Genomic DNA, 22,031 nt, shown 5'->3' with positions numbered 1-22,031 from the left:
AACAAGCCCCTAGGGCCTGGAATGACAGATTTACCAAGTTTCTCCCTTCTTTGGGTTTTCAGTCCACTTATTCTGATTCTTCCCTATTTGTCAAGCATGCTGGTGATTCTATTGTGATTCTTTTATTGTATGTTGATGATATAATCATCACAGGCAGTGTCAGTCAATGTGTTACTGATATTATTCATGCCTTGGCACATGAGTTTGATATTAAGGACTTGGGACCATTGCATTACTTTCTGGGGATTCAGATTGTGCAGCAACAAAATGGGATCTTTTTGTCTCAAGCTAAGTATATCACTGACCTTCTCACCAAGTCAGAAATGTTGTCTTCCAAGCCTTGTGCCACTCCCTGTTTACCTTATACTCGGTTATTGAAGGATGATGGGAAACCATATACCAATCCAGCCATGTATAGGAGTCTTGTGGGTGCTCTTCAGTATCTAACATTCACAAGACCTGATATTTCTTTTGCAGTGCATCAAGTGAGTCAGTTTATGCAGGCCCCGATGGAATCTCATTTTCTGGCAGTTAAGAGGGTTCTTCGATACCTTCGAGCTACACAAGGTCTTGGCATTCGTTATGTTAAGGGTGATTTGGATCTTAAAGCTTTTAGTGATGCAGATTGGGCAGGGGATCCAAATGATAGGCGTTCCACCACTGGTTTGGTTGTTTTTCTTGGCTCAAATCCGATCTCATGGTCCTCCAAGAAGCAACAAATTGTCTCTCGGTCATCCACAGAGGCCGAGTATCGGGCTTTGTCTTCTACAGCAGCTGAGATTGATTGGATTAAACAATTGTTGGGTTTTCTGCAGGTTTCTATGTCTGACCCCCCTACTCTGTATTGTGATAATCTTTCTGCTATTGCCTTAACATTGAATCATGTCCAGCATCAACGAACTAAGCATATAGAGGTTGATATCCATTTTGTGCGCGAACGAGTTGCTAACCACCTTTTGCAAGTGCATTTTGTCTCTTCTGGTGAGCAGTTTGCTGATATTTTCACTAAGGGGTTGTCCGCGCCTTTGTTTCAGCTTCATTGCAACAATCTCCGGCTCAGTCTCACTGCCCCTGAGCTTGAGGGAGGATGTTAGGAGTATTATATGAATGGATGAGATGTTGCCAAATGTCAATAGATTAGTCTTGCAGTTATAAGGTTGTTAGAAGATAGCTTAGTTAGGAAGCTGTCTTATATAGTATAAATAGCCTTTGTAATGAAACAGTGAAGGTTAATGAGAAAATAGTAAAAACACAATTCAGAAATATATCTTGCTGTCCAAGTATTTCTTCTCTCTTTAATTCTCTCTCTATCTTCTTCTTCTTCTCTGATATCCGTTTAGATTGGTTTACATCTTTTAGTAGGAAGGTTACATATCCAATACCAGTGCAAATTATTATTAACATTTTTAAATGATAGGACAATCTATATTGAACTTAGGAAGGGGGATTCAAACATGGAACCTCGAGTGCAAAGTGAATGCTCTTAATTAACCAAGTTATAAGCCACTTGCATCAATTCAAATTATTAGGTAATATTTTTGTTTCTGTAACATTTTCTTGTCTTAGTAAAGTTCCATATTGACCAAAAATTAAAATCCAAAGTATACAGTTAATTACTGTTTATTTATGCCTAGACACACCCCGTGTGTGTGTGTGTAATAATATATGAAGGTCGATTTTATAGGCGGTGCGTCGGCATGGCAAGCAAGTGTTTGGCTTTCGACAACGATAAGCCGAACTTTTCGGTCATGTCCAAGTCCTTAGGTAGCATGCCAGTTTGGAGCTCCCAGTTGAAGCAGTGCACCAAGTTTCCCAGAGCTAGACGAACTGTGGTTAACCCTAACTGCATAGCAGGGCACCGTCTTCGACCAGACCCAAATGGTATGAGCTGGAAGTCATGTCCCTGCAGGTCAACGTTACTATTCATAAACCTTTCAGGGTAGAATTCTTCCACATTATCTGACCATACATTTGGATCTCTCCCAATGGTCCAAATATTGATGAAGACTCTTGATTTCTTGGGTATGTGATATCCATCAACTATAACGTCCTCCATGGATTGATGAGGGATAAGTAATGGTCCAACTGGGTGTAGCCTTAAGCTCTCCTTGACCACCATGCTCAAGTAATCCAGCTTTGGCAAATCACTTTCTTCAACCATTCGATCCATCCCGACCACACTCTGGAGCTCTTTTTGGAGACGTTTCATAACTTTCGGGTGCCTCATGATTTCGGCCAGGGTCCAGACGATTGCCGTGGCTGAAGTGTCAAAGGAACCAGAAATCATATCGAGTAAAATGGCTTTGGCATTTGTTCGTTCGAACATGTATACTTCCTCATCGTTGAGGTTTAATGGTTGGTGGATTAATGAAAGCAGCACGTCTACAAAGTCCTTATGATGATTGCCTTGTACTTGCTCACTTCTAGAAACTTGTTCATGATCCTGAATTATCTTTTCGAATAGTTGGTCGACAGTCTTGCTAATTCTCTTCATGCGCTTGGTCAATCCCTAAGAGGAAGTAGTTAAGATTCCATACAATCCAATCAATATACGTACTAGTCTTCTACATGAGTACTCTAGCCATCGCTATTTTAGTCTAGGCAATGAAATGGTCAAGACATGCATGCATATATAAAATGGCGGCAATCTTACACGGGATCACGTGCAAACCCTTATTACAAAAAGAATAATGGTAAGTAAACAAAGTTTTGAGACTAAATTTGCATACCACATGACTTGTCATTAATATAAAATAAGCACGTTAATCAACATTTAAGTAATAATTCAATCATCAATATTTAAGTAATAATTCAATCATCAACAACCATGTCATATGGTTTACAAAATTTTATTTAAAATTTGGAGTACCTAGCATTATCTAATACAAAAGGCTTTTCACGTTGGTTATGCTTAGTTTGATTCATATATATATATATATATATATATATATATATATATATATATATATATATATAAAATAATCAAGCAATTTGAGTTTAATTTCGATAAAATTAATGTTACATGGGTAATGCTAGAGAAATTAAATTTGGAGATAAAATTGTGTAAACTAAAGTACATGGAAGTTGATCATTGGATTATTACTTAAGCATTGATAAACGTACTCATCCCTATTCGTAACAGATCATTTTGTTTACAAATTTTATCTACAAATTTAGTCTCCCTAACATTACTAATTATAAACCTCAGAATCTGTATCTACTCACTGCCAGCATTTTATTTTTTGAATTTTTGTAAAAGACTCTTTTAATGGTAAAATCCTTATTAATATTACGTCTTCCATGAAGGATAAAAGAAAACAACCATGTAATTTGTATACAGTTGACTGCAAAAATTAAGGTTCGTAAAATAATTAGGGATGTGCTATCCACACATCTCATTTTACTTCTCACAAACCTCTTGATAATTTATGTCCGTTAATTTTCTTCAATTCATCCGATCCGATGGTTGAAAATTAAAAATGTATATGAGAAGTAAAATGGAATGTATGAATATCACATCCCAATAATTAATTGGAATAGAATATCCCGGCCGGCATTGAAAATGTCTTGCCCACTTTTTTGGTCGACAAATTAAACTCGACAATGGAGCCAAATTAAGCAGAAAATAAGAAACCGTGTCAGTGTCACTGCCCTCAGCGGTGATAATATCAATGTTTGCAGCCTATGGAAATGTACCATACGAATACGATATGATCTTTCTTTTAGCAGTGTGTGGATGCGACTTGTGAATCATGTCACCAACAAACAAACAGACGATGAAAGCCCGCTGGCTAACGTAAACAACTAATCCTCTAAGGTTAGTAGCGTTGTGAATTAGTTACTGGCTGATTCACTTTCCCTAAACTATGAATTAACCTTGTTCACTTTACTTTGTTGACACTGCTTCTGTTCCTGTTAATGTACCATCCATCCAAAAAATTTCATGAGGACAGTGTTATGATCAGTCGTTTATACTTGTATTTACATATTTCAAACGTCTTGTGTTTGTTCTTTAGCATTTCAGGATCAGTAGCGTGCAAGCAGTGATTCTAAATGTTTCTACTTTATGATCTTGCTAGCATTTCTCTGGTTTTATTGTTGATTCATGCATGTTACAATTTTGGTAATTAAGGATGAAGGGTAACATACCTGAAGATCAAGTGGAATAAGGAAAGGCACATAATCACCAATGTTGAAAGCTCCTGACAAGAACATGACCTCCTCTATAATCCCCTTGAGATCAAACATATCATTATTTTTTCTCCCCAACACCATCCTGTACGTGATTCCCACAACAAGCTCACTGACCTTCTCACTAAGATCAACACAACAAGCTCACTGACCTTCTCACTAAGATCAACCACCTCGCCCGCCTCCGCGGCTACCTTCAGGGACTGCACCAACAACCCTACCTCCTCCCTTCTCAGCGGAGCAAAAGCCTCGATTCTCGAAGGAGAAAGAAGTTGAAGTGTGCAGAGCTTTCGAACATGGCGCCAATATGGACCATATTCAGAAAAGGGCATGGCCTTCGTGCCGTAGGACATGTGCTTGGAGGATTGGAGTTGGGGGCGGCTAGCGAAAATGGTGTCATGGGTTTTAAGGAATAGCTCGGCGGCTTTGGGGGATGAGACTACTATGGTGGTTTTGCTACCTAGGCGCATGGACATTATGGGTCCGTACTTTTTGGCTAGGTTCTGGAGGCTGCGGTGTGGGAGGTTGCCTAGCATATGAAGATTGCCAATGATTGGCAGAGCCCTAGGGGCAGGAGGCAGTTTTTGGCTTTGCCTTGAGGAGGCGTTGATTAGGATGCGGAGGAGAGACCATAAGAAGGTAAGGAAGACAAGGATTAGGATGGTTGTTTCTGAAGGACTCATTTTTTCTTGATTTCTGGGTGAGATTGAGAAATGGGACATTTGGACATAGACTCATTTAATTGGATACTTATAGAGAGTAATTCAAGATCCAAAGACTGATTAAAATATTACCAAATGAAGTCAAATCATGTATGTGAAAATGGGTACTTTACCCTAGTACAAGCAAAACAAAATTTTACTAATTCACAGAAAAAATCAACGTGACATGAATTTTTTACGGAACTATTATTAACAATCTCATTCTTCACTTCTCACAAATGTATTTTTCTTTTTATTTATAAATATATAAGCAATATTTCGACTTTAGATCAAATTTCAACGGTCCGAATCCCGAACTAGGTGAATTATAGGTGGAAGGGAATCCGGAATAATGAATTGTAATAGAATATCCCGGCCGGCATTGAAAATGTCTTGCCCACTTTTTTGGTTGGCAATTTAAACTTGACAATGGAGCCAAATTAAGCATAAGATAAGAAACCGTGTCAATGTCACTGCCATCAGGGTGATAATATTAATGTTTGCATCCTATGGAAATAGACTATACGATCCTCGCCGGATTCTCTTTGTGAGGATTATTTCCGCATCCTTCAATCATATTCGTTCATTATATGTTGTGTAGTGAGTTTTCGTCGAGTACTGTTTATATTCAAATTTAATAAAAAAAATTATAATAATTTCTGACCGCACGATGTACAATGAACGGATGTGATTTGAGGATCTCCAGAATCCTCACAAAGAGGATCCGGCAAGGATCTTCACAAAGAGAATTCGGCAAGGATACTCACTCCCAACATGATCTTTCTGTTACGAGCGTGGGGATGCGACTTGTGAATCACGTCACCAACAAAAAGACGATAAAAGTCAGCTGGCTAACGTAAACAGCTAATCCTCTAAGATTAGTACGGTTGTAAACTAGTTACTGGCTGATTCACTTTCCCTAAACTATGAATTAACCTTGTTCACTTTACTTTGTTGATACTGCTTCTGTTCCTGTTCATGGATCCATCCATCCAAATATTTTCACGAGGACAATGTTAAAATTAGTCGCACATATATGAGCTTACATTTTGAACGTCTTGTGTTTGTTCTTTAGCATTTCAGGATCAGTACGTAGCGTGCATGCAGTGATTCTAAATGTTCCTACTTTATGATCTTGCTAGCATTTTTCTAGTTTTATAGTTGATTCATGCATGTAACAATTTTGGTAATTAAGGATGAAGGGTAACATACCTGAAGATCAAGTGGAATAAGGAAAGGCACCTAATCACTAATGTTGAAAGCTACTGTCAAGAACATGACCTCCTCTGTTATCCCCTAAAGATGAAAAATATCATTATTTTTTCTCCCCCAACAGCATCTTGTACGTGATTCCCACAACAAGCTCACCAACCTTCTCACTAAGATCTACCACCTCGCCTGCCTCCGCGGCTACCTTCAGGGACTGCACCAACAACCCTACCTCCTCCCTTCTCAGTGGAGCAAAAGCCTCGATTCTCGAAGGAGAAAGAAGTTGAAGTGTGCAGAGCTTTCGAACATGGCGCCAATATGGACCATATTCAGAAAAGGCCATGGCCTTCATGCCGTAGGACATGTACTTGGAGGCTTGGAGTTGGGGGCGGCTAGCGAAAATGGTGTCGTGGGTTTTAAGGAATAGCTCGGTGGCTTTGGGGGATGAGATTACTATGGTGGTTTTGCTGCCTAGGTGCATGGACATTATGGGTCCGTACTTTTTGGCTAGGTTTTGGAGGCTGCGGTGTCTGAGGTTGCCTAGCATATGAAGATTGCAAATGACTAGCAGAGCCCTAGGGCCAGGAGGCAGTTTTTGGCTTTGCCTTGAAGAGGTGTTGATTAGCATGCGGAGGGGAGACCATAAGAAGGTAAGGAAGACAAGGATTAGGATGGTTGTTTCTGAAGGACTCATTTTTTCTTGATTTCTAGGTGAGATCGAGAAATGGAACATTTGGACATAGACTCATATAGTTGGATACTTGTAGAGAGTGATTCAAGATCCAAAGACTGAATAAAATATCACCAAATGGAGTCAAATCATGTATGTGAAAATGAGTACTTTACCCTAGTAAAAGCAAAATAAAATTTTACTAACTCACAGAAAAAATCAAAGTTATATGAATTTTTTACGGAACTGTTATTAGCAATCTCATTATGCACTTCTCATAAATGTATTTTTCTTATATAAGCAATATTTCGACTTTAAACTAATTAAACTGCAAAGAATGAGAGTGAAACTCACCAGATTCATTCGCGCCTAAGCAGCTACGAGCCTTGGCCCACCTCTGCAATCTTATAAAGTTGGTTGAAGAATTTGAAGAAGCTTAATGACGAATGGTAGTACGAAAGTTGATTGAAATTGATGGATACGGAGACCGTTGAAAGTAAATGTAGTGCAGTTTGGCGCTGTTGGGTTTGGCTTACACGTCTGTCTGGCATCAGTGGCTTGTTAGCATCATGTTCTGCACTTCTAGGGTTTTAAGGTATATTTCACTTTCACAGGGTGGGAAAAATGGACAAGAACCAAATTATAAGTAGCCAAACCGCCGGAATCTGCAGAAAATGGCCAGTTTTCTGGGGAAATTTCAAACGCTCATATCTCACTCATTTCTCAACCAAATTCCACGATCCATATGAAAATTCATCTACTCAACGAGAGTAATCCAAAAATGGTGGTTAGAGGTCTCACCTTGGCCTGAATAAGTGGGAAATTGGCAGGGATGATGTAGGTCCGTGGGAGTGAGACGGTCACAAATATGGTGATTTTGGTGTAAGAAATTCGTCGGAAAATGGTGTGGTGGGCTTTCTGTTTGGACAAAGAGAGGGGTAGAGAGAAAATGTGAGGGATGATAGACGGGAAGAGATTGGCCGAGAGAGAGTTTTCCAGAAAGTAGGGTGGGTCTCACGTGGCACACCAAAGAAGGCCACATGTGTTTCCGATAAATGTAAAATGACGAAATACCCTTGGCGTTTTGTAGTTTTGTTATCAGCTTTGAATTATTTACGTTTGTGCTACGTGAGCAACATGTATTATTTAAATATGTTAAGAAATGTAGAAAAACAGGAAAGTATAAAATACATTCACGTAAAATCCAGTTTAGCACAACAAAATAAGGGTGGGCATGGGCTAGGTCGGGCCTAAATTTGGAGAGACTGGACCGGACTTGCTTAAAAAGGACACGGGACAGGCAAGGCGGGGTATTGCAAATTTGATTAGTGGAACATGACGTAACTCGGGCCGTTTGAAACGGGTTGGTTTGGGATGGGTCCACGGGTCCTTTTTTTTTTTTTTTTTTTTTCCGGTTTTGATCGCCTCCCAGACTCACCATCCTCCAACTCGGTCCTCGACATCAAGACCCACATCCACTTGCCGTGTCGTTTCCAAATCTGGTACAAAACCATAAACCCAAGTCACCACGAAAATTCTATTCTCACTGTTGCCAAACAGAAAACAAGAAGGGATGACCATCGATGGTGACCAGTCGAGCTCCGAACTCGACATCGACAATAAAATCATGCATAGGCTGGAACCTCTTATCCGTGAATTGCAATAGCAAGCAAGATTTTTCGACACCTACAAATCCAAAACAAAAACCCAAAACCAAAACCCAATTGTTTTAAAACCTCAATTCTCAAACCAAACAAACAAAAAATAAAATAAATAAAAAGCTAGGGGAGAGAGAGATCGAGAGGGAGGAGGTTGAGAATCGAAAGATCCAAGGTGTGAGAAATCGGAAACAGAGGCATCGGGAGAGAGAGAGACTGGGGGAGAAAGAGAGAGATATGGAGGAGACTGAGGAGAGGAAAGTCTTTGAGAAGGTGTGAAACACTGTGGTGGAGGTCGCGGTGGGCTGTGGGTGTGGTGTGTCTGCTCCGGGAATGAGAGTTGCAGAGATGGGGGGAGAAGAAACAATGAGAGGAAGGATGGAGAAGGATCGAGAGATTGGATTTGGGGGTATGTGTGGGTATGTTCTCTGAGAGGAAAGAGCTGTCAAGGGGAGACAATGTTCTCGAGAGTGATGCGGGGAGCTTGGGAGATAATAATATTTTTAAATAGGGATGTTGCACAAATGGGTCCCTAGGTACCTCTTTTTTTATATTTCTAGACTCGGCCCGGCCCTAAAATTCTAAAGCCCTGCCCCGTTTCTCTTTTTAAAAATTAGGAACCTGCCCATACCCGTCCCGACCCGCGGTTCCTGTACCCGTTTGCCCACCCCTACAACAAAAGCATTTTTGTCTTTTTACACCTCTGAAAAAAAATTCTACGCTGTAAATAGTAAAATTAAAGGACGGAATTTCACATTAGGCATGAGTCCTTAGGTAGGTATGAGAGGATTAAATTCAGAACCACCAAAACAAATGATTGATTTACCTCATGGCGCGAGCAAATGAAAAAAGATGCAACTAAAGATTAATCTACATAATGTTTAATTATATTAGTTATTTTGTAGAATTACGATATTTATACGATAAAAATATCATGCACTTGCACCCATCAAAAAATTGGACATGATATTGATACCCAACTTTTTATTGGGTACGAGATTGATAGTGAATTAATCTTCATTACTTGATTAATTAAGAATTGAAAGTTTTAGATTCGAAATCTATTCCTAGTGTGGAAGCGACATTAATGATCAGTGAGAATGATGAAATGCCAACGTAAATTTTCTTGAAAGAATAAAAGAATAAATAAAAATCTTCGTTAGTTGAAATTAACAATGATTATGTATGTTGGCTATCCGGCTGATTATGTTTCCTTCCGGTAACTTCTTCACCCAGAAAAAATGACTGAAATCCGAAGGCGCGAGCTTCCGCGCTTCTGATGACAGATTGAATCCAATTGCACCAGATCTAAGCCCCCCATTCCTCTCTCTCTCTCTCTCTCTCTCTCTCATACCATCTCTCTGTGTAGAGAGAGAAAGAGAGCGACAATCGTTGACCGATGGCTCGGATCTTCGAGCACTTCGTGGTGTGCGGGATCGGACCCGAGATTCGGACCCTCGACGGCGCCAAAGGATTCCACGGCTTCGACACATATTACCTGCCGTCGCTTCTGGACCAGTACCCTCCGCCCAACCACACTCTCTACCCTCCTCCTCCGCCTCAGCTCCCCACCGTAAGTGCCGCTACCCCGCCGCCGCCGCCACAACAGCCAATCTCCGCTGCTTCTGTTTCTGCGCTTGTACATTTTGTGAATGATCTGATGATTGTTTTCTGATGCAGTGTGTGTTGCCAGCCGGTGTTTTGTTCTATTCGTCGGGCTTTGATTCCAATTACGCCTACACGTTTCCACGGAGCTACCCCATTGTTCTCACTGGTATGCACTCTGCTGTATGCATTTTCGAGAATCCGTTTCGTTGTTATTGGATTTGTTGAAGAAATTATCGAGCTTGCATAGTTGAAGTTAGTGTTGTTGCTTAGAAACTCGAACAACGACGCTTAAGTAATGCACAGATTTATACATTTAGGGTTGTGTGAAATTTGTGGGAACACGATGCTTCAGAGGACATCAGAGCCATTATACGAGCGGTTTTCCTCATTTCTATGTTTGAACTTTAAACAAAGCTTTAGAATTTGGATAGAGCTATTTGTTTCCCGTTTAACATTAGTACATACGTTAGTGTTGTTACGTAGAAACTAGAAAAATGACACGTAGAGGTTTTACGCACGTGTATACATGCGAAATTCGTGGTGATAGGAATATCGAGAGAATTTTGAAGCCGGTATTAGGGTAGCTTGGTTGATTGGTATGTTTATACTTTAAACAAAGCTTTGGAATTTAGATAGAGTTATTTATTTTCTGTTTAACACTAGTACAGAAGTTAGTTTTGTTGCTTAGAAACTGGGAAAATGTAATGAAGAGGTTTTGCACACATTTATACAGTTAGGATTACGCGAATTTGTGGTGATACGAAGACCGAGGGGGTACTGGTGCCATTATATGGGTAGATTTCCTGATTAGTATGTTTATAATTTAAACAAAGATTTAGAATTTAGATAAAGCTATTTATTTTCTGTTCAACTTTTAGTATGCTTTTTTAATCATCGTTTTTATGTTTAGTTCCATCTAGTGTTGCAGTTACTTTCTTAAAAGTATGCATGTAGGCATGCCTTATTGTTTCTTTCTAAGGGTGTAATCCTTATTTGCTGCAGAGGGTGATGGGACAAAAATTTATGTTAGTTGCATTGCTTTCCGGGATCCAGTCAGTGAGGATATTGCTGAAGCTTATTGTATACCTGCAAATTCATTTGCTGATAAATGTATCTGTCTTGTTTCACGGTCACCCAGCTTTCGTTTACTTAAGAATGCACTGGAGGAATTATTTGCACTTTGTTTTTCCCCTAATGGAAGTAGGTGAGAATCCCCTGCTGGTAAATTTGATGGTCTTGGATATGGAGATCCGTAGTGGTAAGAATCCTAATGTTTGGTAAAATTTGCAGCAAACCCTTATGGGAAGTTATTGCATCTTTGGTGTCCACTGTACCTTTGCCTACTCCAGGAAAAGACCGAGTTCTGTTTGCTATTGACAATTGTCTACTTTCGGTGGAGGCTCCACCAAAGGATGGGCTCCCTCATGTTGATGTACACCCTCCATTCTTTTCTGCTTTGTTCTGAGTATGCTTCTGCCTTTTGTTGAAGATTTGACCTGGCTGTTCAATAACCCTATGCAATTTCTTTAATGCAGATATCGTTTCAGCCATTGGTACAGTGCCTAGATGTTGACAACTTGATTAAATTTTTCACCGCTGTGTTGCTTGAAAGGAGAATACTGATCCGATCAAACAAGTGAGCATTTTACTTGAGACAATTTAATACTGTGTATTTGTGCGTCCTTTTGATAACTTGTCCTGTTTTTGGCAGATATTCACTTTTGACCCTTGTATCAGAAGCCATTTGCCATTTACTTTATCCATTGCGGTGGCAGGTAAATATTGATCTTCTGTGAACTGCTTTTTATGGATCAAGAAAAAAATGTTCCTCTTCCCTTTTATATATGCTTCATTTAGTTTGTCATTATGGTGGCAAAATTTCTTATGCTCCAACGTTTCCACCAAACTTATTTTTTGTTCAATGGAAACTAATGCTGTAGTAGTATCGTTTATGCTTCTTGTATTTGACTTTTGTCTCTTTTGTGCATGTTTATTGTGCGAAGCAAGTCTATATTCCGTTACTCTTTTTCAGTGGAGTAGACTATATTGATGCGCCTACGCCATATATGATGGGTCTCCATTCAGGTGTTGATACGTCTACTTTGGCCATGGATGGTGTAAGTCATTCTGCTTAAATTGTACTTTTGTCAGTTTATAGTTATTATAATTTACACGTACTGGTTGAACAATATATATCCTGGTCTTTTGTACGCATTTTATGTTTACTAGATTCCTAATCAGCATAGCCAATTACAATATTTTCATAAATATGTCTTACAGCTCTCCATTTTTACCCTTTTCTTTTGGGTTTGTTTGTTTGTTATTTTATTTTATTTTATTTTATTTTTTTCTGTGATTTCGTCTATCACGTCTTCCAACAGAATGCAAAATTTTGATGAAATTTTGTTGTATGTAAGAAGATTAAACTGATGTAATATTTGTTTTTTGCCTTCCTCATGTGGTTCTAGGTAGTCGTTGTTGACCTTGAGTGTAATCGTATCACAACAACGGAAGATATACCTCCAATCCCAGAGCAAGAATTGGGCAATCTGCGTGGAGAGATATCAAAGCTATTGTATCCCAATGTTGTGGGGATAGATCAGATCAAGGATGGTTTATATAGTTCATCTGAGCAATATTCTAAAGCTGGCAATAAACCTTGGGGAGAGGGTCACGACCTTCAACTTAGGTGATACTTGGGTGCCAAAGTATTAATGGTTAATATCATTTTTTTTTTCATTCATGTAAAATTTGAGATGTTGATGTCTTATTCTAGGGGTTCCACACTAAGCAAGCAATTATGCCTTGATTGATCTTAACATTTGTGACCAACATAGCAGATTACGATCAAACAAAATCTTGCTGTCATTGTTGTTCACTTGATTCTTCTTTAAGTTTAACTTTAAGTTGGTGAGGTCTTGAAGCAATGTAATTACCTTAGAACTGTTAACCAGTCTGTGATTATACTCAGTGTCTTCCATCTGATCTATGGCTACTTAGTTCTTCTAAGGCCTGACTGTTTGGAGATTGTTAAGTATTCACACATATTCCTTGTGTTTGATTGTTTTGTGCAGGTTAGTGTTCTTAAAGTTCTTTGCATCACTTTTAAGTGGCTACCGCAACTTCATAGTACGAAATTTTTATCTAATTTGATCATGAATTGGTTTTAATTATTTATATTTGTGGATTCATTTGAATTTTATTCGGTATAATTGTCTTTTTTCCCAAGGAAATTTCTGCTACTCATGTCTTCAACACTCAAGCATTCTTGGCAATGCGCTCCCGGTCAACTGGCCAACCACCAGAACCCATGGTATTTATTTTCATTGAACCCATCTTTGTCTTCGAGATATCAACTTACATTGGCTATATTGGCACCATAATCAGTATGACTACTGTAGTTATGGTCGTGATTGTAATTGTCGTGATTATTATTCTTAGTGCTACTCTACATGTTTGCAGAATTTTTAGGAGAGCAGGCAAGTATGTTTGTGTGTACTGTTGGTTTATTGAATGTGTTTATTTTAACTAAATTTTTTTCTTTCGGTATCATTTTAACTTCATTTCTTGTCCTGGGTTCCTAGTGTTAAGCTTATTTCTGCGTTGGTATTTACAGTTAATGCAGTTTCTGGATTCGCATGGTTTCATGGATTATCTAGAGAGATGTTTGGGTTCCGAAGAAAACACTAATAATCTACTTGACAAGTTACAAGATGCACTTAGAAGGGGCCAAAATCCTATTTCAATTCTTCCCTCAAATTCAGTAGAGCCTGAGATTATAACAATTGCAGATACGGATGTGGGAAATTCAGGTGAATTTGATGTGCTGTTATCTAAGATTGAAAATTATGTCAACAGAAGAAGATGTTAAGGATTTTAAGTTTGACATGGATTTGGTTTTTTCTTCATTTTCTCTGGATTTCAGGATCAGGTACCAAATACACATATGATAGGTTTCCCTCAGACCTTAGGACTGAAGAGCAAGAAGAAAAGAGGAAGCAGATCCTGGCTGCAGCAAGTGGATTATCCTCTAGGTATATATATGGCATGTTATTACACATGAAAAATGGAATGTTGTTCATGTCTGTTACTTTCAGTCAATCTGGAAATAAACTTGCTTCATTTAGAGACACTAAAAAATGGTTATTAATCTTGCTACTAGTTAGTAATTTGGTTCATGTAAGCAATTTTGTGGATGATAAAAGGTGGTGGCAGTATATATAAGTAGATTGAGATTTTTGAATTTACTTTTTTTTTTTTTTTTTTTTTTTTTTTGAGTAGAATTTGAGACAGTGACTGTTCTTGAGATTAGCAACTTTAGTACCGCTGGAGTAGTGAGATTTTGAGACTAGTTAATTTTTATCTTGGCTGACCATGAAACCAAACAATTCTTGGCTATTTGAGGTTGGATATGGCTTTTTTCAGTAAAATTGAACACTTATGCACATATTAATGGAGCTTCTAATCTTGTGTCATTTTCATGTTTCTCCCTCAGCTCACAATCTGTTCCAGGGGGTAAAGACTCTAAATCAGAAACCCTAACTCCAATGGAGAGGGCTGTAAGTTCTATACTCCGACATGATGTGTAGTAGTGGTATCTCTACTTTAGAGCTTTCTTAACCATAAAATATTGGTCATTCAGGCGGAAAGGGAGTGCATGGTTTTGGACATAAAAGTTAAGCTGCAGGTACATGTTTTACTTTGATGTTATTAAGTACTGGTGGACGAAATTTTTTTTACTTGATTAATATTTTATTAAGTTCTACAGATGTACTTATTGACATTTTTTTCACTTCTAATGTTAAATGATGTGATTGTGTTTAATGACCAGGGTCTGTGGCTTCGCCTTCTGAAATTGGGACCTACTGATGATCCTCTTTCTTCATTTGAATATGGCACAATCCTCGGTATGCTTTTCTGTGTTCAACTCTAACATGTATTATGACAAGGCTGAGTTCTGATGTCTCTTTCTTGGAATTCCAATCTGTTTTGTGGTTCAATGGACCTTGAATTAACAGGCATTAGTATGTTGGCTTTGCAGCTTTAATTGAATCTGATGCTGAGGGAATTGGTGGCAGTGGGTTTGTTGAATGTATAAGGGAACACATAAATCAGGGATGGCACTGTCAGTTGACTGAAGGACAATTTCTTGCTGTTAAGGAACTGGTATACAAATAAATCTCATTATTTTCAGAAGATGGATCTAAGTTAGTTATAATAGTGAATTGTGAAGATCTTGTAACATCAAAATCTCCTTTGTTGAACTTTTCTTTTTCCCTGGCTTCATTGATATGGTTTTGTAATCCAGCAAAAACCAAAACATTTTCTAAGTTATGAACTGGTATAAGGATATCCTACTTTCCCTCCAAAATGCACATACACATGAGCACTCATTTATATTCATATTTTTGTAGAAGCTTACTTGAAGACAGATTATTGACTATTTATGTCAATTTTGCATGTTGTCCACTGTTGTCATTAGGCTAATAACCTTTATACAGAAGATGAATTTTGTGATAATCTGTTTTTTAAATTTATCTTCTTCAACAATAACTTGTATTTGAATTCAGCTCAAAACAGCTATTAGTCGTGCAACTTCCCGAAATGATATGTTGACAATCAGGGATGCCCTTGAAGTATCCGCTGACATGTATAAGAAGGATGCACATAATGTTTCAGACTACATTGAGCGTCATCTTATATCTTTGTCCATCTGGGAGGAATTACGGTATGTGGTTACAAGTCATTTGCCCCTCAATTTCGAGCATAAATTATTCTGATGTTCATTTTTCCCTTGCAAAAAGTTGTTGTTGGTTCTTCTCATTGGTCTATCACACTTATATGCTTTCCCATATTCTGTGAAATTTTTAACTGAGTTTATGTTCAGTAATGGAAGTAACCGTAAATCTAGACCACTGCAAAGTGTTATAAAGCCTTACGTTTCCGGTCTTCCTTGAAGCTCAGAGCTGTAAAACTGTAATTTAAACTTACATCATGACAATGTGGATATTCAAAAGTAACAAATAAACCAGATGACGAGAACGCCATTAGTGATAGTAACTTACTTGCAGTACTTGACAAGCATTGCTTACTCTTATTTATAGGCTGCCTTAAGTAACTCTATTAGATTTTTGAGATTTGTATTGTAGTTCATATTCTTTTCCGCTACATAGTGGTTTTCTTATCTTGTTTAGGTTCTTTATAGCACTCAAGTTTCTATTTCTTTATGTTAAAACTGACTTATTTCTACATCTGTCGTACCTAGTTACATTGTCCTACCTAGTAGTTTTACAAGTGAATTGTTGGTTCACTGTGTATTTTTTTTATTTTGCAGCTTTTGGGAAGGATACTTTGACTATCTAATGGAACGGTCTTCAAACAAGTAAGAATTCCAGGCATTTATCTTCTTTTTTACTTGGTAGATAAATCAACTTAATCCCTAATTTTGAATTTACTGTCTGATGAATTTAAATATACAAGGCTTGTACTTCGGATTTAAATAGTAAGCTTAGACGGAAGCTAGTAAACAAACTTCAAAGTAGCATATAGTTTTTGATGTTCTACTTGGTACACTAGAAATAATGAACTTATGTTGCAGCATGTCAGATGTAATCTTTTGCAAAGTAATGTTTGTTTTTTGTTGTTACATCAGGTCGGCTAACTATGCCTCTTTGGTGGCTGCGCACTTAATTTTTGTGGAATCGCACATGGTGCTGTTTCTTCTTTATCTTATACTTTTTCTGGTCCTTGTCAACCTTTTAATTTCCTGTCATTAGTTTGTTTACGAGTTTGTTTTATGTCAACATGAAGGCTGGGTTGGGAATTCCTGATACTGATGCTTGGTACATGATTGAAACGATAGCAGAGAAGAACAATATTGGATACACACAATTTGTAAGTAATTTTTTTCTCTATTTCAGTTTATGCAGTTCTAATTAATATTGCAGTATTATCCTTGTCTATTTTTCTGTATGAGATTATAATTTCCTTAAGATTAGGTGCTCGCTGTTGGCTAGATGATATTAGGTTATCTGTGTTGGTTCTGTCTTCAGTGATGCAGGTTATTGGTTTCGCTCTCAAATTCTGAAAACCGATAACCTATGCTCACAAAATTGTTTCAAAAAGAACTTGAAACATACGTTATTACTTTTGGGGTGGCTAGGAATGCCCTTGATCTTGTAGTGCTGTTTTGGGTTCGAACTTGTCATCATCTACTTCTACTCATTAGTCTAGTGACTAATGGCCATTCTGATGCACTGTTGAGATCCATGAGGAGCCGCGTTCAAATTTATTGGCACCCTCCCTTTTTACACTTGGATGCATGCAACTGAAGTTTTCTTTGGTTTTTCGATCCATTGGTGATGGTGTTCCATGGTTATGTATTTTTCAGATAAAGCTGAGAGGGTTCTTGTCGCATATCGAGCACCTACTCATTGGTTATTGGGGAATCACTAATTTCAAGGGTCAATCTATGTTGTCTCATGGATTAGCATCTCCACGTTCAAAAGATGCTACAGTTGAGAATCAGCAGCCTGCTGAAGCTTCTGGTGTTGGAAGGAGCTGGGTTCAGAGCATGTTCAGCAGGGATACTGCATCCAGAACCACCTCTTTAAGTCGTGTTCGTAAATGGACTTCTGATGGTGGCTCTTCAGGTACGTCTGTTGCTAAGATTATGTGCTTGCATGTGATGTTTGATTATCTGCATGTACTCACCGTAGTTTCTTGTCATTAAGCTGCAAATGAACATGGAACTCCTCGTAAGCAAGATTTGTCAGCCACTGGCCAGAAGAAAACTCAAACCAATGTTCGCTTACTTAGAGGTCATAGTGGTTCCGTCACTGCTTTACATTGTGTAACGAAGAGAGAGGTTTGGGATCTTGTGGGTGACCGGGAAGATGCCGGTTTCTTCATCAGTGGAAGCACAGACTCCACTGTAAGCTTTACATATCTACCATACAATTCATTGCACAAAATCTATCCTGTAAAGGGGTAATAGTAATTCTTTTCAGCAATCTTTCAGGTTAAGATCTGGGATCCTAGTTTTCGTGGTAATGAACTTCGGGCAACCTTGAAAGGACATACAAGGTTTTGTTTGTTTTCTACTGTTTTTTTGTTCTTGCTATCATCATGTTCTTTTTTGGTTGCATTTACTAGTTTACTATTCTATTATTGAACTTTTAAAATAAACTTCAGTGTTACTAATTTTTTTTAAAATTTGGTTGGCTTTTCTTGCATGCCCATACATGATGCAACTTAGCATGACTAATTCAACTTAGTTTAGTGTCCTTCCTCTCATGTCCTTCTGGGCCTTGTTACAGAGCTGTCCGTGCAATAAGTTCTGATCGAGGAAAAGTAGTATCAGGTTCGGATGATCAAACTGTTTTAGTATGGGATAAGCAAACTACTCAGCTTCTAGAAGAGTTGAAAGGCCATGATGCACCAGTGAGCTTACTCACTTTGTATATTGACTACTTTTCGGAGCATAAAAAATCAACTCAGTTGTTACATTATGATGCGATGGTCATGAAAAGTGACCAATAGTTCGAAATTAATATCTCGTCCTTAATGTACATTGCGTATTGAACTCTATTCCAACCGTCCATCCTTGTAGGTTAGCTGTGCACGCATGCTGTCTGGTGAACGTGTACTTACTGCTGCTCATGATGGAACTGTAAAGATGTGGGATGTCAGAACTGACACTTGCGTGGCAACCGTTGGTCGTTGCTCTAGTGCTGTTCTATGTATGGAATATGATGATTCCACAGGAATTTTAGCAGCTGGTGGTAGAGATGTGTATGTATAATGAAACTGATGATTAAGCATGCTCATAAAATTATGAATTAAAATGTTTATTCAACAAATTCCTAGAAATTAATTCTCTGCGTTCCTGCATTATCAGCGTTGCAAACATCTGGGACATTCGTACTGGCAAGCCAATGCACAAGCTTGTAGGGCACACGAAGTGGATTCGGTAAGCTAAAGGAGCATAGCTTTTCCAAATTTTATGTTTTTATTGATGATTCTTAAGTAGACACGTAATTTATACGTCAATCTTGCAGGTCGATTAGAATGGTGGGGGACACAGTTGTTACTGGTAGTGATGACTGGACTGCAAGGATGTGGTCTGTTTCCCGAGGAACTTGTGATGCTGTTCTAGCATGCCATGCTGGCCCCATATTAAGCGTTGAGTATTCCACACTTGACAAAGGAATAATTACAGGTTGGCACTGTATATCCTATTCTGTTTGCATTGTTATTTCCATAGATTGCTTCAAAGATTTTTGGTTGCAAATCTTTTACACGTGCCAATAGGAACTAGTGGAATTATACCATGTGATTTCTGTTTCAGGTTCAACTGATGGGCTACTCCGCTTTTGGGAAAATGTCGAGGGTAAGAGCACAATTTTCTTCATTCTTTCATTGTCGACTATATTATTGCTGTGTTTTCTTTTTCTTTTGGGTAAGAAATGGAGACGCTATTGAAAAGTCAAGGGAATACAAAATGGTGTGGGTTGTTTTCTACAAGATCGTGTAATTATCACATAATTATGTCAGAGTTCATGGAAGTGATTAAGTTTCCCCTTGAATTACTGTCAGAGATGCATATTCCAATTAAAAGTGAAGCCTTTTTCAATGTTACTGTTGGTTGCATGCAGGAGGTATAAGATGCGTAAAAAATGTTACTGTCCACACTGCTGCTGTATTGTCCATCAATGCTGCAGAACACTGGTTAGGAATTGGAGCAGCTGATAATTCCATGTCTCTCTTTCATCGGCCTCAAGAGAGACTCGGTAGCTCCTCTAGCACGGGATCAAAAATGGCCGGGTGGCAACTATATAGAACACCACAAAGAACAGTTGCTGTGGTATGAAGTCGTGACTTTTCCTGCACTGGTCATTTTATTCCTACAAGCGAACATTCTGTTGTTTTTCTGTTTTACCATTATTTATGCTCCATATCGTCATAAATGTTTACGCAGACATCTCGATGATTTATTGTTAATGGCTATTTGATTCCCCAGTTTTACTCCCCTTCCTTGTGCTATCCAGGTAAGATGTATTGCAACGGACCTCGAGAGGAAAAGGATATGCAGTGGCGGTCGTAATGGACTTCTTAGGCTTTGGGAAGCCACCATAAACATCTAAGTTCTTTGTGCATTTGTGTATTTCCGCTGAATATTGAATGGCATAGGTTTTGTTTTCTCTTGCAGTTACTATACGTTGTACCTACCTACTTATATTCTGAGATGTAACGTGTTCAAGCTATAAATACAAACGAAGAGAAGTTGGGGGTGTTTTGTTGTTGCCCCGTTTTTGTATTATTATACGAAACAGTATTTCTTGCTCGATGGTGTGCGTTTTCAAGTTTGCTTGGTTTGGTATTTTTACGTTGCATTTTCAGCACCAAATTACGATGTCTTGCTGATTTTACCGGAGATTGGATTGTGGTATTGTATGTGGGAAATTTATCCCAAAATTTTCATTCACATCGAACGGTATACACACGGATGATCCATCCCTCCACCATGAATGGAAAACCGAAGCTTCTTCATCGGTGGATCAAAAATCACGGCGAGCATGTCATGACTGAAGTTGCTGTACTTCGTGTTTTGTTCAATAACCCATCATTCTTTGGGTAGCTGGTGGGTTCATAGCAGCTTGCCGCTTCTGCTGCATCCTCTGAATTTGCTCCAAGTTTCCTACCCATCCTACAACATACAGAGTTGAAAATTTTCAGATATGAAACCCCTGATTTCAATGCGTTTGCTTTTAGAGCCTCATTTCGATCTCGTAGATTAGAGAAGTTTAAAACTGCTTTGTCGATAAAAAATATATATTGAAGTCTCGTACCCAAAGAAGGGTCTAGGCCTCTGAGCTGGAGCTCCCTATGTTCTTGGCAAAGAGCACACCACTCGCATAAGAAGTGACTGATGCAATCCGGAGCGGGGCTTTCGGGCAGATCGAACTTGTTCCTTAGCTTTTTCCGGTATGTGCAAGATAGTAAGCAAGGCACGAAGATGCACAACATGACCAACATGTAAATCAGTGTATTGGTTGCACAAGCTGTATGAATGACCAACATAAACACCGCAGCAGCCATTAATAAGATGAGTATTGTGGACGTTAGAATTGCTAATTACGAAACTTGAACATTGATTCAGTCGACTTACAGCTTCGACCATTATCGACAATCTCTGCAATCTGACCGAACACCCAGCATGGGCACAATAACGTCATGAGAGCTGAGATAATCAAAACAAGAAATATTTCATGAATATTTCCTGCAGATTACTGTAGAAGAAAGTTGGGAGTAAATTTATATCTAGAAAACACATAATGTAGCTAGCACTTTAGAAGTAATAGTGCCAAAATTTGAAAGAGACGAGCCCATGGCCAACTCGTAATCATACTGATCCTGTCTCTCAACTACTTTCATCTTAAACCTGCTCAGTATGACAGGTATGTGGGAGTTTTATCACAAAAAGTCTCTGTGTAATTAGAAGTTGAATTTATATTCTTCAACAAGTAGTATGAACTAGAGAATGAGGATGAATTAACTTGGAACTTGGAAATACCATTTAGGGGATCCTGCATGCACTCAAAGAGCCCCGTTTTCCAAGTTCCGTCGATGCCTGCCCGAGTTAGCAGCACTGGTACGTATTCAATGTTTTGGATGGGTATTCCCGTTTCAGCAAAATCATTGTTATAATGCAACACCGGCTGCAGTTGATTTCTTGCCGCGGAAGCATGATTATGATACTGCAGCTGTAGCTGCTGATGAGGAACAATTTGGTAGGCAGCCGGAGGAGGAAAAAGCACTTGGTGTGTACTATAATATATTGCATCAGCAGAATCAGCTCGATGGTGATGATGATGAAAATGATTAAATGCATCGGCCGAAGTAGCTCGATGATGATGAGGAGGAGGATAATATGTACGTGAAGGCGGGCGTGGAGCTGAAGGTACAAACGCATTGTAATTATGATGAGGCCAA

General features: G+C 38.6%; 3 protein-coding genes across 3 annotated transcripts; 1 reads left to right on the top strand and 2 right to left on the bottom strand.

The window, feature by feature from the left end:
• Nucleotides 1–1,521: 1,521 nt before the first annotated feature.
• On the bottom strand, nt 1,522–4,889 carry LOC137713528 (cytochrome P450 CYP736A12-like). Its single transcript, XM_068452838.1, has 3 exons — nt 4,344–4,889; nt 4,150–4,308; nt 1,522–2,509 (listed from the first exon to the last, which is right to left on the bottom strand). The coding sequence occupies exons 1-3, from the start codon at nt 4,872–4,874 to the stop codon at nt 1,679–1,681; spliced, it is 1,521 nt and encodes a 506-aa protein (XP_068308939.1). The 5' UTR covers nt 4,875–4,889; the 3' UTR covers nt 1,522–1,678.
• Nucleotides 4,890–9,627: 4,738 nt separating this feature from the next.
• Nucleotides 9,628–20,385, top strand: LOC137712743 (DENN domain and WD repeat-containing protein SCD1-like). Its single transcript, XM_068451893.1, has 30 exons — nt 9,628–10,002; nt 10,110–10,203; nt 11,040–11,241; nt 11,328–11,469; nt 11,573–11,673; nt 11,749–11,812; nt 12,041–12,154; nt 12,506–12,726; nt 13,112–13,166; nt 13,267–13,350; nt 13,654–13,849; nt 13,963–14,071; nt 14,533–14,596; nt 14,680–14,724; nt 14,869–14,944; nt 15,079–15,203; nt 15,608–15,765; nt 16,372–16,419; nt 16,690–16,747; nt 16,848–16,931; nt 17,428–17,689; nt 17,771–17,970; nt 18,058–18,122; nt 18,356–18,479; nt 18,649–18,830; nt 18,937–19,008; nt 19,097–19,257; nt 19,387–19,428; nt 19,694–19,902; nt 20,087–20,385. The coding sequence occupies exons 1-30, from the start codon at nt 9,829–9,831 to the stop codon at nt 20,180–20,182; spliced, it is 3,627 nt and encodes a 1,208-aa protein (XP_068307994.1). The 5' UTR covers nt 9,628–9,828; the 3' UTR covers nt 20,183–20,385.
• Nucleotides 20,386–20,494: 109 nt separating this feature from the next.
• On the bottom strand, nt 20,495–21,274 carry LOC137712744 (protein PLANT CADMIUM RESISTANCE 7-like). The gene is made up of 3 exons (XM_068451894.1): nt 21,208–21,274; nt 20,888–21,100; nt 20,495–20,745 (listed from the first exon to the last, which is right to left on the bottom strand). Exons 1-3 carry the CDS (start codon nt 21,272–21,274, stop codon nt 20,651–20,653), a joined length of 375 nt encoding a protein of 124 aa, XP_068307995.1. The 3' UTR covers nt 20,495–20,650.
• Nucleotides 21,275–22,031: the final 757 nt, after the last annotated feature.

Source organism: Pyrus communis, chromosome 13, assembly GCF_963583255.1.
Source record: "Pyrus communis chromosome 13, drPyrComm1.1, whole genome shotgun sequence".
Taxonomy (NCBI): Eukaryota; Viridiplantae; Streptophyta; class Magnoliopsida; order Rosales; family Rosaceae; genus Pyrus; species Pyrus communis.
The sequence above is the reverse complement of the archived record's forward strand: the minus strand, read 5'-3'. Positions and strand labels throughout refer to the sequence as shown.